The sequence below is a fragment of the Choloepus didactylus genome, chromosome 25, assembly GCF_015220235.1.
Source record: "Choloepus didactylus isolate mChoDid1 chromosome 25, mChoDid1.pri, whole genome shotgun sequence".
NCBI classification, from domain to species: Eukaryota; Metazoa; Chordata; class Mammalia; order Pilosa; family Megalonychidae; genus Choloepus; species Choloepus didactylus.
Genome location: NC_051331.1, coordinates 5,855,877 through 5,871,351, shown reverse-complemented (window position 1 = coordinate 5,871,351; position 15,475 = coordinate 5,855,877). Strand labels below are relative to the sequence as shown.

The following is a 15,475-nucleotide window of genomic DNA, read 5'->3' as shown; positions in this document are numbered from 1 at the left end:
GGCTCCGTGAAGACAAAAGGAGACCTGTAAATGGAATAAAATGCTGAGATTTCATTTCAAGGGCAATAGGAAGTTTTGGGAGATTTTAGAGGGGAATGACATGTTCCAATTTTTTTTTCTCTCTTTTTTTAAAGCTCTCTGGCTGCACTGTAGAGAAGGGACTTTCCGGGGCAGCTGGGAGACTGAGAAAGAAGTCACTAGAATAGTCCAGGTGAGTGAGGATGGCAGTCTGGGCTGGGAAGGCAGCAGAGGAAGAAAGCAGAAAGACTTGAGTTGCATTTCAGAGGAAGAAGCAACAGGAGCAGCTCATTCCATGCAGGCTGTCTTAGTTTGCCAGGGCTGCTATGACAAATACCACACACTGGTTGGCTTAACAACGGGATTTATCGTCGCACGGTTTTGGAGGCTGGAAGTCCAGAAAGTGAGGTCTTGACAGGCCACACTTTCTCCCAGAGTCCGTAGAGTTCTGGTGCTGGCTTGCCACAATCTTTCGGATTCTTTGGCGTGCGTCTGCCTCCATCACATGGTGATCTGCTCATTCTCCGACTTCTGGCTTCCGCTGACTGCCTGCGTCCAAATGTCTTCTCTTTGTAGGGCCTCCAGTCATAAGAATTAAGACCCACCCTGATTAATTTGGCCTCAACTGAAAAAGATCTTTGAAGATGCTATCCACAAATGAGCCCACACCTTAACTAATAATAACATCTTCAAAGGTTGATTCACACCCACGGGGACGCAGATTGAGACTTGAACTTGTCTTTTATGGGGAACGTGAGTGACTCAGTCCCCAACACACGGGGTGGAGAGGAATTAAAGATGGCGCCTGGCTTTTTGGCATGAGCAGCTTGGGAGCAGCCCAGCTTTGGCACCAATTGGCCCTGCGTCCTTGAGCAAATCTGCAAAATGGGTCAAGTCATCCTTTCCTGGCAAAGTTGACAAAGGAGACACACTGAATAAACGCAAGTGCTTTCTCTTGAGTTGAGGCCCCTGGAATAGCAGGTCTGATTGCCTGATTACTCTGGTCCTGTGAGAACCCCTTTTCCCCGCGGTGGGTTAGGGGCCCGGATGCTGGGTTCCATCAGGTCTGTGGGGCCTGAACCTCACTCTGGTGAGACTGTCTTCCACCTGCCATCCCCTCCACCTCCTCCTTAATCTAGTTCTCCCAGAGCCATCCTCTGGCATCCCATGGGCCGGACGGCTGACCAACTCTGGGGTCACCGCTTTGCACTCAAGCTCTGAGTTCGAGTCCCTGCCTCTTATTGAGTTTATGACCTTGGGAAGCTGCTTCTCAGTCAGGGTCCTTTGTGCAAATATCCTAGACCATGGGAAATGGGGTCTTAATACCTCTCTTTAGGGATTGTTAAGGATTAAATTAAATAACTCCTTTAAAGAGCCTAGAACAATACAGTGGATAAGTACCAGTTACCTAGAAAATTAATAACTATTAATTGTTGTCTTAAAATTATTTTTCAGTCTTCCTGGATCCTGCCATGTGTGTAACCCGTAGAAACCAGAGGGCCTGAGGTCCACTTCTGGCCAGGTAGATTCCTAGCTGTTGGAGAACCTAGTCTGTGTGTGTGTGTGTGTGTGTGTGTGTGTGTGTGTGTGTGTGTGCATAAATGCATTGCTTGTTAAATACCAAAAAATTTAAAGAGTTATACCACAAAAAATTTAAAGAGTTATACCACAATTTTTTTTTGATTGCTGTATTTTTTTAAAATTCAGTTTTATTGAGATATATTCATATACCATACAATCATCCATGGTGAACAATCAACTGTTCACAGTACCATCATATAGCTGTGCATTTTATCACCCCAATCTATTTTTGAACATTTTCCTTATACCAGAAAAAGTGAAAATAAGAAATAAAAAATAAAAGTAAAGAAGAACACCCAAATCACCCCCCATCCTACCCTATTTTTCATTTAGTTTTTATGCCCATTTTTCTACTCATCCATCCATACACTGGATAAAGGGAGTGTGATCCACAAGGCTTTCACAATCACACTGTCACCCCTTGTAAGCTACATTGCTATACAATCCTCTTCAAGAGTCAAGGCTTCTGGTTTGCAGTTTGATAGTTTCAGGTATTTACTTCTAGTTATTCCAGTGCATTAAAACCTAAAAAGTGTTATCTATATAGTGGGTAAGAATGTCCACCAGAGTGACCTCTTGACTCCATTTGTAATCTCTCAGCCACTGAAGCTTTATTTTGTTTCATCTCGCATCCCCCTTTTGGTTAAGAAGATATTCTCAATCCCACTGTGCTGGGTCCAGATTCATCCCAGGGAGTCATATCCTGCATTGCCAGGGAGATTTACACCCCTGGGAGTCAGGTCTCACGTAGGGGGGAGGGTAGTGAGATCACCTGCCAAGGTGGCTTAGTTAGAGAGAGATATATACCACAATTTTTAACCTGACCCGGTGCTTTTTAAAAAACATAGGCTGTGGAAATGACCTCGACCTGCCTGCACTGCCGCGGTCCTTCCTGCTAGCTACATATTCTGTGCAATCTCAAGATTTTCCGGAGTAGGTAGTATTAGCCCCGTTTTACAGATGAGGAAACTGAAGCTGAGTCCAAGCGACCCGCCGCCCAAGGTCGTCTAGTGAGCAAAGAGCTGGGATTGGGACTGAGGACTTTAACTCGGAACCCCCTGAGGCTGCTCGCTGCTTTATCCCCAGCATGCCCAAGAAAATGAATGAATGAAAGTCTTGGGTAGGGCGCTCCCACCCCGCGCCTACGACGCAGCTTGGGCCAGCCCACTGCTCCGCCTAGGGGTGCCCGTCCGCCTCGCGCATGCGCGGTCCCTGCGCACGACCCTCTCCGCCCGCACATGGTACAGCCTCTCTCCGTATGGTACGTCCCGCCTTTCCCCGCGGCCCGGCCGGGGTGGTACGCTCCGTCTCCGCTCGCCGCCCCTCCCAGTCGGTTTCCGCGCGAAAAGCCGGGGCCACCCGCCCGCGCTGCAGCCTCCGAGATGCCCGCCCGCACCGCCCCGGCCCGTGTGCCCGCGCTGGCCTCCCCGGCCATCTCACTGCCCGACGATGTCCGCAGGCGGTAAGTGCCGCACGAGACCGCGTCCTCGGGGGGTCGGGGGCGGGGGGGGAGGCACGGCGCTGGAGGTGGGGGGGGTCGCTTCCCCTCGGGGTGGCCTGCGGCCGCCGCTGACAGACGGGCGCGCATGCGCGGGGTGGCGCGGCGGGCGGCGGTTGGCGCGGGCAGGGTGGTACTTCCGGTCGCGCGCGCCGCTGGCCATTTGGCGCCAAAACGGGCCGTGGGCCCTCACGGCTTGCTGGCGGCTAGAAACTTGGGGTCTCTTCAGACCCTTTCCCCTCCCCAAAGAGAGCAAGACTGGGGTTCGCCTCGGGGTTCCCCCTTACCTGAGCAGCCAGCCTGGGCAGGAAGCGGGCAGCCCGCGGCCTCCGGACGCCCCTCAGCCCCGGCACTCCGGCCTCCACTTCCGGTGCCCAGCCGGGCTGGGGGATTCGGGCGGCCTGGACCCCCCGGGGGGACGCTTTGGGGGGGCCCCCAAAAAAGCTGTGCATCCCAATGGCGGCCTCCAGAGACCGACATCGCGGGTCGGGGCCCGGGCGCTGCCGGCTCAGGTTTGCGAGCCCGGACCTTCTTGGGGGGCTCCCCTCATCCCCCGCGGACTGCGCGGCCCTCGCCTTGTGGAAGGAAAGCGGGCGCCCCGGGCATCCCAGGGCCGGCTGCGGGGTCCAGGGTGGCGGCCGAAGGCAGGCCCTTCCCGTCTGGTGGGCAGGGGTCTGCGGGCCTCTTGTTTGCGGCGGGCATCAGAGTCACTCTTGGAAACTTGTGCCAAGCGAGTCGCAGGCTGAAAGCGTCCACACCGGCTTTGTGAACCCGGTTTTGCCATTTTTTTCCCTGTGGCGGGGCCAGGCCAGTTGTGATTGGGGCTTTGGGGGTGGGGTGGGGGGTTCTGGGGGTCTCTGTACCAGTTGTGTAAAGTTCACATGGCTTCTTAACAACAGTTACAGGGGATGTGTCCTGTCCGAAGAATCCCTCCCCAAGATAGAACTTGACTTAAAATGGAAATGAAATGATAAAAATAACCTGATTTCACCATATGAGACCCAGGAAAGTGAAGTTGGGGCCCAGCCTTATTTACCTTGTTGGTAACCCTCCCTCCTCTGGCTTGTTAGCCACCTTGGGCAAGTGTGTGCCACCTGTAGTAGACATCTGTGGTTTAGAATTAATAATGTGGATTTTAAGCAACAGGATTGGCACATCAAGACATGAGCATTGCTTTCCCCCAATTTGCCTGCCTTTTTTCAGTTCTGCTAATCAGTTGCTAATTGCATAAAGTGCTTTACTTTATCTCATTTAATCCTCAAGATCTTAAGAGTGGGTGTCTCAGAAGTGAGCTACTAAGAAGCAGGGATTTATGTGTAGATCTACTTGCCATATAGTCTTTGCCCCATGAGTAGGGGTTGCCAGTGGATCCTGACTCACTGTGGCCTGCATGAGTGCTTTGTTTGGCTGAAATTGAACACCTGTAGATGAGTCTTACACTCCACCATCCACGCCAGGTTCCCATATTACTTTGAACTAGGATTGCCCACTTCTGGCCTGGAATTTTGACATTGGCTGTAGGCCATGGGATGGTCACTGAAATGGTCAGCTTCCGTGACCTTCTTTATAGCTATTTGTTCACATTTTGGAGTAACTCACTGCACACAAAATATACATGTAAACGTGACATTTGACAATCTCTTAAACTTAGATTTGTAAATGAAGGTGAGAGTTTTTTTGATTGAGGAAAATTAGTAGAGAAGCATAGCCTATAATATAAGAGGCACCTAAGTCCAGTGGAGTATTCTAGGAGCTAAATTAAGCCTGGTTCTCATTTAAACAGCTCTTGCAGCTTCTCTCACTTTTGCTAATTTGTGTTTATATGGCAGCTCCCCTTTATGTTACAGTTAACTTTTTATTTTGAAGTAATTTTAAACTTACTGGACAGTTACAAAAAGTATACAAAACCGTTACAGAAAACTCCCAACCAGGCAGCTTCCTTTTTAAACTCAGATGTAGATACTAGAAAGTATATTTTCAGTGTTTGGGTTTTTAAACATTTAACTTCTTTTTGAAGTGTAATATATTCTCAGTCTTCTAAAATCATACTTTCAGGGCAAGCCACATTTTTTCCTTGTGGTTTTCCTTACGCTGTCCAAACTGCCATCGTTTGTACAGAAATAGTGATAGTTTCCCACTTGCCTTCCTGCTGCCATTTTACCCTGAGTCGGGTCTGTTTTTTAGAGTGGAAACTGTAAACTTAAGACACAGGTTGGATCCAGTGGTTTCCCTGCCCCCTCCCCGGCACTACCTGGCGCACGTAGCATGAAGTCCAGAGTCTCTGTCCGCTTGCCTGCCTCATCTTGTGTTCTCTTCACCAGCCACCCAGGCCACCTTGCATCTTCTCAGAGCCTGACTCCATGCACAGAGAACTGGAACGGCAGCGGGAACAGAGGGAACGCAGAGGGAGTGACAGGCTGGGCTCCGCCTACCCTCTCTCCACCATCCAAAGGGTGTTGGATTCTGTTGACATACCCAGTGTGCTGCTTTTGCAACCTGAATTTGATGGCTGTTTCCGGGACTGTTGTCAGACCCTGTTTGCCTTTTTCCTTATATCTGCAGCTTGGTTCACAGTCGTCTCTTAGACATTTGCGTGCCAGACTTAACCCCTTTAAAGAAGCCTGTGTTTACACCTTGATTGTAGCACCCTCCTTAGTTCAACTCTGATTAGCCTTGGTGATTAGCACAGCTTTCTTATCCTGCTATTTATTCCGTGATTAGATTAAGCTGAGTCTTGAAATTCTTAACCCTAGGTCCTTGGCCCTACTGTGTAGGTATTGAATAGGCAAAACCAGCGTGACTTTTCTGGTTCTGCTCCCTTGTGGGAGCATTCTAGAGGCAGACTGGGCTACTTGGGTTCACACCTTGTCCTGTCATTTACAAGCTGTGTGACCAAGTTATCTCTTGGGACCTTGGTGTCTTCATCTGTAAAATGGGACTAGAGTGGCCTGTTCCACAGGGGCACCGAAGGCTGAGCTGATGGGTGAAAAGGCGCCCGAGCGGCTCCCACAGAGTCCCACGAAGTGTCCTCACATGGTCAGCTGTGTGTTTCATTTCCATTAGGGAAGCATAATTTAAAGTACAAATGTGCAAATCGGATACTGAGACAGATATTAATGTGGCATTGTGCACCGTATGGAAATGAGGTATGTGTCTGCTTAGCACACTCCCACCTCTCCATCTGGCTTCCTATCTAATGGTCTGGACTTGCCGTTTCTGCTGTTGCCTTAGCTTTTGTGCCAAATGTCCAGTTCTGCTCTTTTGTGTGTGTGTGTGTGTTAACATATGCACAAAATAAAATTTCCCATTCCAGCCACCTTCAACCACACCATTCAGTGGTGTCAGTTGTGCTCAAATATCGTGCTACCATCGCCACCATCCATTACCAAAGCTCTTCCAGTTCTCTTGGTTGGAAAGTCTTCCCTTAAGAGCATAGGTGGCTTTCTATCCTCTTTCATCTCTCGATATCTTACTTCTTAATTTGCTGTGTCCTTGACTTTTGTCATGTTGTTTGCAGGGAGCTTCTTTCTTTCGTGATTTTCCCCTGCTTTCCGTTCTTTCTTTCCTGGACCCTCATCTCTTCCTAGGACTCTGCTTGGCGCTTGGGATGCCAGCTGGTGATGGCTACCTCCGGTTTTGATGCCTCTCTTGAGAGCTGGTCCCACTTTCTAGCTGCCAAAAGACCTTCTAGATGGCTTACCATTAACCTAAATGTGTCACTCCTGAAACTCCTGGCCTGTTTCCTCTGCTTTCTCCCCACTAAGAAGTTTGGGATTTCTTATGCTGTATTAGTTTTCTATTGCTGCCGTAACTTATTACCACAAACTTAGTGATTTAAATAAAACAACATAAATTTATTATTTTACAGTTCTGCCCATCACAAGTCCAGTACGGGGCTCACTGGGTTAAAACCAAGGAGTCGGCAGGCTGCATTCCTTTCTGGAGGCTCTAGGAAAGAAGCTGTTTCCTGCTCATTTGGGTTGTTGGCAGAAGTCAATTCTTTGTGGTTGTAGGACTGAGGCCCCCCATTTTCTTGCTGGCTGTAAACTGGGGGCCATTTCCCAGCGTTAGAGGCTGTTGCATCCCTTGGCAGTGGCAGGTCAAGTTCTTGCGTCGCCTCTCTCTCCAAGTTGGGTCTTTAGTGGCGTCTCTTTAATGGCAACTGGGGAGTTTCTCATTTAAGGACGCCTGTGATTAAATCAGGCCCATCCAGAGAATCCAGGATAATCTCAGGGGCCGTGAACTCAATCACATCTGCAAAGTCCCTGCTGCCATATAAGGTAACATATTCGTAGGTTCTGGGGATTAGGGCCTGGGAACGTTTGGGGTCACCATTCTGCCAACCACAGGTACCAGCTTGGATCACCCTCGCATCCCCCTGCCATGCAGCCAGTCTCAAAAGACAGGGGTTACAGCTTTGTACCTCCTCTTGCATGGTCTCCACTCCTGCTCCAGCTGTATTTCAAAGCAGCATCTCAAGCTCAGGGATGTTAGAGTATTCCACCATTGTTTAATCTCTTCCTGTCCACCTATATTGTTTATTTCTGCCGGGTTAATTTTCCTGAAGCATGGCTCTGATACGTGTGGTCCACCGCCCCTGTGACTCCTGTGGTTTGCTATCTGTGGAACAGAACTGATGATTTCCAGCCTGATACTCCTGATGTTCCTCAGATTGGCACCCAGGCCTCCTCCCTCTGGATGTGCCTTTCCCGCTCTGTGTCAGCCAGACTGTGCTTGTTTCCTGGGGATACTGTGAGCCGGCTGCCCTGCTGTGGTCCCCCTGTTGGGTTCATATAGAGCCCCCATCTGTCCTGGACCCCTCCTTACTGATGCCGTGTAGCTCCTCTCTCTTCAGAACCCTTCAGCTTTTAACTCTCTCTGCCTTATTTCTTTGTATCTTATCTCCCTGATAAGATTGATCTCTGAGGGAAGCAACTAGGAATGAATCATGGCTTTTCAGGCTGGAGAGGATCCCAGCTGGTTTCTGTCTTTGATAACATAACTACTCTTCTCTCTCTCCCTTTGAGCACCCCGCTAGGCCCTTCGCATTTGTTTCTAATCCTGCCTGTGAATGTAAAGCAAACTGGAGGTGGTGTCCTCGTGGTTCTACCAGGGAGGGGATGGGATCTCAAGTTAAGCTCCCCGGGAGCGTTAGGGAGGAAAGGCTCACTGCTGGGCAGCCTCCTTCCTGCCGGTGCCCCTGGCCCTTCTGTGCCTGCTCCAGATTCCGGCCTTCCGTTCCGTGGCCAGGCAGAGTAAATCCACATTTCACTGAGCAAGGCCTTCTAGACCTTCTGAAGATTCTTTGTCTTCCTCTTCGCCAGGCTGAATGTCCCAGTTCATAGGAAGGGTGGGAAGAATTCACACCTGCACATCTGCCTCGTGTCCAGCTGTAGGAGTTGTCAGCGTTCTGGAAAGGGCACCTTGCTGGGCCCCGTAGCCACTGAGACTTGCCCTTAACACCTGGGCTGACATCAGGTTCCTGCTGGTCGAGGTAGGCCGTGTCTGGCCACAGTTTTGTGAGCAGAATGACAGTTTGCCTCTGTCCTGAGCTCTGCGACTGTCCTCATTGAAGACTCTCCCAGGACCTGCATTCTTGTGGTGGTGGGGAAGCTGCACCATATGCTCCTGGAAATCTTGATTCCGAGTCTTCCTTTTATTTTTTTTTACATTTTTATATTGGTTATATATATACAACATAACATTTCCCATTGTAACTGCTTTCAAGGATGCATTTTGGTGGTGTTAATTATGTTCACAACATTGTGCTACCCTCACCATCGTCTGTACTCATTACACATTAAGCCCCCATTCCCTTCCCTACCCCTGGCCCTGGTACCCTGTACTCTACTTTCTCTCTGTGAATTTGCATATTCTAGCTGTTTCCTATGAGTAAGATCTTACAGTATTTGTTGTTTTGTGTCTGCCTATTTCATTCTACTTGATGTCTTCAAAGTTCATCCATTCATCCATGTTGAAGCATGTATCAGAACTTCATTCCTTTTTATGCCTGAATAATATTCCACCATATTCATTTATTTCATTTTGTTTATCTAGTCATCTATTGATGGACGCTTGGATTGTTTCTACCTTTTGGCTATTGGAAATAATGCCACTGTGAACACTGGTGTACAGATATCTGTCCAGTTCTTTTGGGTATATATCTAAAAGTGGGATTGTCAGGGTTGTGTATGTTAATTCTATACATAACCTTCTGAGGAACTGCCAAAATGTTTTCCACAGCAGCTGTCCCGTGTTACATGCCCACCAACATTACACAGGTGTTCCTATTTCTCCACATCCTCACCAGCACTTGTGTTTTTAATAATAGCCATTCTAGTAGGTGTGAAGTGGTACCTCATTGTGGTTTTGATTTGCATTTCCCTGATGGCTAATGGTGTTGGACATCTTTACATGTGCTTATTGACCATTTGTGTATCTCCTTTGGAGAAGTGTCTATTCATGTCCTTGGCTTACTTTAAAAATTGGGTTGTTGGTCTTTTTGTTATTGAGTTGCAGGAGTTCTTTATATATTTTGGATCTTAAACCCTTTTCAGATATATGGTTTCCAAATATTTTCTCTCATTTTGTGAGTTTTTTCACTTTCTTGATAATTTGTTTTCTTTGGTTGCTTGTGCTTTTGGTGTAAAGCCTAAGAATCCATCGCTTAGTGAAAGGTCTTGAAGCTATTCCTCTATGTTTTCTTCTAGGAATTTTATAATTTTAGTTCTTATGTTTAGATCTTTGATCCATTTCAAGTCAATTTCTGTATATGGTGTGAGGTAGAGGTTCACTTTCCTTCTTTTGCACGTGAATATCCAGTTTTCCGAGCACCGTTGTTGAAAAGACTATTCTTTCCCCATTGAGTTGACTGGGCACCTTTGTCAAAAATCAGTTGGTGCAGGTTTGGGTGGTCTCTGAGCACTTCCACGGTGACATACAGTGGTAAGGGTCAGAAGTCCAGGAGGTGATTGCGCAGCCCATCAACCTCATCTTCAGATATTTGTAAATCAGATCTTGGATTTAGGTTTGGCTCTATGAGCAACTAAGTATGCGGATAGAGGACTGTGTTACTGGTTTTGATGAATACATGAACCTCGTCTTAGATGATGCAGAAGAGATTCATTCCAAAACAAAGGCAAGAAAACCACTGAGTGGGATCATGCTAACAGGAGATAATTTTACTCTGCTACAAAGTGTTTCCAACTGGAAATGATCAATGAAGGAGAAGTTGTTGAGAAGGTAATACATTTTTTAGGTGTCCTTTGTTAATATAGTTTTAAGATATTGGTTCATATATTTTTTTAATTAAATTCAGTTTTGTTGAGATATATTCACATACCATACAGTCATCCTTGGTGTACAATCAACTGTTCACAGTACCGTCATATAATTATGTATTCATCACCCCCATCTATTTTTGAACATTTTCCTTACACCAGAAAGAATAAGAATAAAAAATAAGCATAAAAAAGAACACACAATTCATCCCCCCCATCCCACACTATTTTTCATTTAGTTCGTATTGTTTTGATTACCCTTGTGTTATTACCAGGTCACAGTAAATACTGTGGGATTGTTTTTATTAAAAAAAAAAAAAATCAATTGGCCCTGGATGTGCGGGTTTATTTCTGTGCTCTCAGTTTGATTCCATTGGTCCACATGTGTGTCCTTGTGCCAGTGGCACACTGTTTTGATAACTGTAGCTTTGTAGTAAGTTCTGAAATCAGGAAGTGTGAGTCCTCCAGCTCTGTTCTTTTCCAAGATGGTTTGGCTCTTTGGGGTCCCTTGCTCTTCCATGTGGTTTTGATGATCGGCTTTTCCACTTCTCTGACAAAGGCTGTTAGAATTGAGTTTGGGATTGTGTTGAGTCTCTTAAGTCACTCTGTCTGCAGACTGCTACCCCCATCTGCAGGGCTGCCACGTGGCTTTTCTGCAAAGAACTCTTTCCTGACCACCTAGCAAATCAGGGGACACCTGCCTGGTGGCACTTCTTTCTGATCAGCCGGCTCGCTGCTTGGAACAGAGCCTGGCATGCCTGCGGCACCCACAGATGTGAGTGGTGAGGCGGGCTGGAGGCAGGATAGCTTGTCCTTGCAGCAGCCGCTGGATGCCATTGGCTCAACAAAGCTCGTTGCTCTCTTCTCTGGCTTTGCATTCTGCATCTGCCCTTGGGAGCCGGCCTGGAAGAGCTCAGTTTCTGCCCTTTGGGCGAGTGATGACTGAGCTGCTAGTCCTTGCTGGACGGGACAGTCCAGAGGTGGAGGTCTGGGCACTCCTGCCCCACTGAGAGCCATTCACTCGGCTTCTCAAACCTGTCCTCGCCCCACTGCCCACAGTGGCTGAGAACCATGGCCTTGCGATCATCTCCGTTCTCTTCCAGTCTTTTATTTCTCTTCCTTTATTCCTTTATCTCCCCTGCCCCGCCCTGCAAAAAAAGGGCAAGCTACTAATCTTCAGTGATCAACTGGTAGATTAAGACCATGATTTTCCAGCCAAACTCATGACAGTCCTGCACATCTGAACCATTAGGTACAAGCACTTGTAAGGAGGAACTGCTCTGGGAGCCACTGGATTTTCTCAACTTCCCTGATTTCATCTGTCTCCCCTGTGCAAGGGCATCCCCTGCTGCCCAGATGCCTCGACACCCCTGTTTTGAACATCCCTGGTTAGAATTGCCGCCTTTCTCCCCTGCCTGGCCCTCCTGATTTTAACGCCAGCCATGGTGTGCCGCCTTTTACAGGCTCCTGCCAGACCCCACTGGAGGGAGGCCAGCCATGGGCACTTAACTGACACAACTCCCCCAACCGTGTGACCTGCTCTCCCTTTTAAAATAATACAGTCTGGTAGAGAGTTCAGTGTCCTTCTCATCATCACTGGAGAGACCAGAAAAACTACCCCCAAAGGGCGGCTTTGTTCAGATCACTAAGGCCTTCTTACTGTGCAGGCACTATAGTGGACCGGGGATATGGGAAGTAGGGGTGGAATGCAAGGAGTGGAGAAGCCACCAGAATTTTTTCTAAAATTCATCTATGGTAAACATTTCCAAAGTTCCTGAAAGCTGTGGTATTAGTTCTTACAGATGATGTTGCTTAACAAGAGTTTCTTTCTTCCCTTTTTTCCTTTCTCTAGGCTCAAAGATTTGGAAAGAGATAGCTTAACAGAAAAGGTAATCTCCACCTTAATTTTTTTTTGAACTACGAAATATGACTATTTGTTAGGTACTTTGTGGCTAATAAAAAGAGGTTTGTTTTCTCTAAGTGGAATCAGCTCTTTTCCCGTAAAGTTTCCAGGATAACTTGGATATTTTTCTTGTTTGATGTGCTACAGTAATGTTCCGGTTTGCTAATGCTGTCATTTGCAAAACACCAGAGATGGATTGGCTTTTATAAAGGGGGGTTATTTGGTTACAAAGTTGTAGTCTTAAGGCCATAAAATATCCGAGGTAAGGCATCAACAATTGGGTACCTTCACTGGAGAAAGGCCATTGGTATCCGGAAAACCTCTGTTAGCTGGGGAGGCATGGGGCAGGCGTCCGCTTGCTCCCAGGTTGCATTTCAAAATGGCGTTCTCCAAAATGTTGCTCTTGGGGCGTTTTGTCTTCTCTTAGCTGCAGCTCCTCTTCAAAATGTCACTCTCTGGTGCTCTGCGGTCCTTCTGTCTGTGAATTCCTTTATACAACTCCAGTGATCCAATTAACACCCACCCTGAATGGGCAGGGTAACGCCTCCATGGAAATTATCCAATCACAGTTGATTGAGTCACATCTCCATGGAAACACTCAATCAAAGGATCCAACTTAGTCAACACCGCGCCCACAAGATTGCATCAAAGCATATGGCTTTTGGTGGGACATAATGTATCCAAACTAGCACAAGTAATTAGGTGGTATTTGGTAACTCACCAGAGGGCTTGCCACAACATCTAGGTTCCAAACCATCGATTCTGGACTTGGACTTGTCCTGGTCACACTGTTTTCAAACAGCTTTGTTCTAATACACTATTTATTATGTATCTCCCTCCCACTTCTAAGCTTCCCATTTTCCCCAGTTAGAAGGTATGTGAGATGAAATCTTGATGGAAACATCATGAATATGCTTTGTGAATAATTTTTTGGCTGAGACAGCATCTGCCTGATGTTTAGTCATCGTTATGTGACCAGGCAGCTTAATTGTTTGTGTATTCATTCGCTCGTTAATGGCTTGAGAGTTTGGGAACTTCTAAACCCAAATCCTTCCTTAGGAATGTGTGAAGGAGAAATTGAATCTCTTGCACGAATTTCTGCAAACAGAAATAAAGAATCAGTTATGTGACTTGGAAACCAAATTACATAAAGAAGAATTGTCAGAGGTAAGTCACTTCTTAGCATCCCAACTTCCAGAAAGTGTCGTCTTTGATGTAAGTTGTCTGATCAGGGAGGCAGAATAACTCCCCCTCTCCTTATTGCCTGATAATGATAAAGGAAATGCATGTGTTTCCTTGTTCTCTTCTTGCCACTTGCTTACATTCATTGCTACTTAAAAATTATCCTTTCCTGCTGTAGGAGGGCTACCTGGCTAAAGTCAAATCCCTTTTAAATAAAGATTTGTCTTTGGAGAATGGAGCTCATGCTTTCAGTCGGGAAGTGAACGGATGTCTAGAAAATGGGAGCCATATGAGTGGTGAAGATCGCAGAGTGAGAATGGAAGAGGCAAACAAGCCCTTCAGACCTGTGTCAAAGCCTCGCACGCCCAGAAGAAGCAAGTCAGACGGAGAGACTAACTGTAAGAACACTTGACTCGCTTTAAACTTTGATGGAGGGACCGTCGAACTTGGAATCGTATGTACCTCTGGGTGGTTCTTCCTGGTTTGTTTCTTGACTAATACGGGAGTCATTCCTACTCCTTAACTAGCTTAGACGTGTGCTTCTTTAATTTTGTCTTTGACCAGGTAGAGAGCAATAGATCCCCAAATCATTTATTACTTCTGAGAAGTTATGCCTGTTGAAGCTCAACATTTATTGTTAGACTTCTTCCCCTTTGCAGGCAGAGTAACTCGTGTGGAATTTTTAAAAACAAATGAGGGTGCCTGGGACTTGTGCCCAGGTCTGGTTCTCGGCCATTTCTCCTTTTGGTGGTGTGAAGGGAGGGTCAGGGTTGGGCTCCCCTCAAGTAAGAGCAAATGTAAAATGTCTCAGCAGACTGGCTGGTGCTAAGGGCTGACACCAGCCAGATGGCTGCCGATTAAAATCAGAACCAAAGGATGCTTGGCCCGCAGAATCTGGCACTTGGCTTGGGGATGTTGAAGAACTACACCGTTGCTGTGGACTTTTTTCTATTCATAGTGGCTTTTTTTCTTGTTTCTTTCTTTTTTTTTTTTTTTTTTTTTCCTTTAAACAGCTGACGTTTCACCTAGCCCCAGGGTTACAAGGAAAACTACCAGGCAGACCACCATCACATCTCATTTTGCAAGGGGGTCAGTATTTAATGAATTGACAGCTGCCTTTCTAAGGGCCCACTAATACTTCTGGTAAACCGTGAATGGAATTTGGAGGAGGGGGTAGGTTAGCAGTTGTGACTCCCGTATCTCGTACGAAAGTTTTGTACATTAGATGTTCACGAATAGCATTTCTGAAGACCTCGTCTGTTTTTACTCTTATGGGCAACTTCAAATATACACAAAATTAGTGAGGATAATATAATGAACCCTCAGGCACCCATTACCTTGCTCAGAATTTGTCAGCTCATAGCCATTGTTTCATCTACTCCCCCATATGCCTTGTCCCCCTCAAGTGGATCACTTGGAAACAAATCCTGGACATGTCATTTCATCCATAAATGCTTCAGATATTTCTAGAAGACAAGGTCTCTGTTTCTGTTTTTTATAAATCTGTAAAACCTATAATCTATAAAACTATGTAATACTATCTGCATACGTAACAGAGTGTAACAATTTCTTGTCAAATACATAATCATTCTTCCAATTTAGCCATTTGTGGCAAACCAGGTTCACTCAGTATTTGGTTTGATCCTTAAGCCCTTCGAGTTATCGATTCCCCTTCCCTTTTATTTTCCATGGCATTTATTTGAAGATACTAGTCACTGGTCCAATAGTTTGTCGATTAGGTCAGTTGCTTTCTTGTGGTGTTTCCTGTGTTTCCTTGTCTTGTGTTTCCTGTAAGCCATAGTCAGGTCTACAGCCTTGGTCAGATTCCTACTTTTTATCCTTTGAGACTGAGTTCTTCCTAGATGTGGTGTGTTTCTCCATCAGAGGCCTGTGATGGCTCTTTCTTTGTGATACTCACAGCCATTGATCAGTTTCCAGATCCATGATGTGTTAGGGTTGCAAAATGGTGATATTCTAAACCTGTCAGTCAAGGAAACTTTAAACTGGAACCCT

General features: G+C 46.6%; 1 protein-coding gene across 4 annotated transcripts in view; it reads left to right on the top strand.

The window, feature by feature from the left end:
- Positions 1–2,887: 2,887 nt before the first annotated feature.
- Positions 2,888–15,475, top strand: part of DNMT1 (DNA methyltransferase 1) — a 45,987-nt gene continuing 33,399 nt past the window's right edge. Inside the window, exons 1-5 of one of the 4 annotated variants that reach the window (XM_037818142.1) lie at positions 2,888–3,061; positions 12,230–12,266; positions 13,340–13,447; positions 13,641–13,860; positions 14,476–14,551. In XM_037818142.1, coding sequence (XP_037674070.1) covers positions 2,982–3,061; positions 12,230–12,266; positions 13,340–13,447; positions 13,641–13,860; positions 14,476–14,551 — 521 coding nt within the window. In that variant the 5' untranslated portion in view covers positions 2,888–2,981. Of the gene's footprint in view, positions 3,062–3,295; positions 3,610–7,362; positions 7,378–10,179; positions 10,340–12,229; positions 12,267–13,339; positions 13,448–13,640; positions 13,861–14,475; positions 14,552–15,475 lie in introns of those variants that run through there. The other 3 variants (XM_037818144.1, XM_037818146.1, XM_037818145.1) reach the window with 3 other exon arrangements.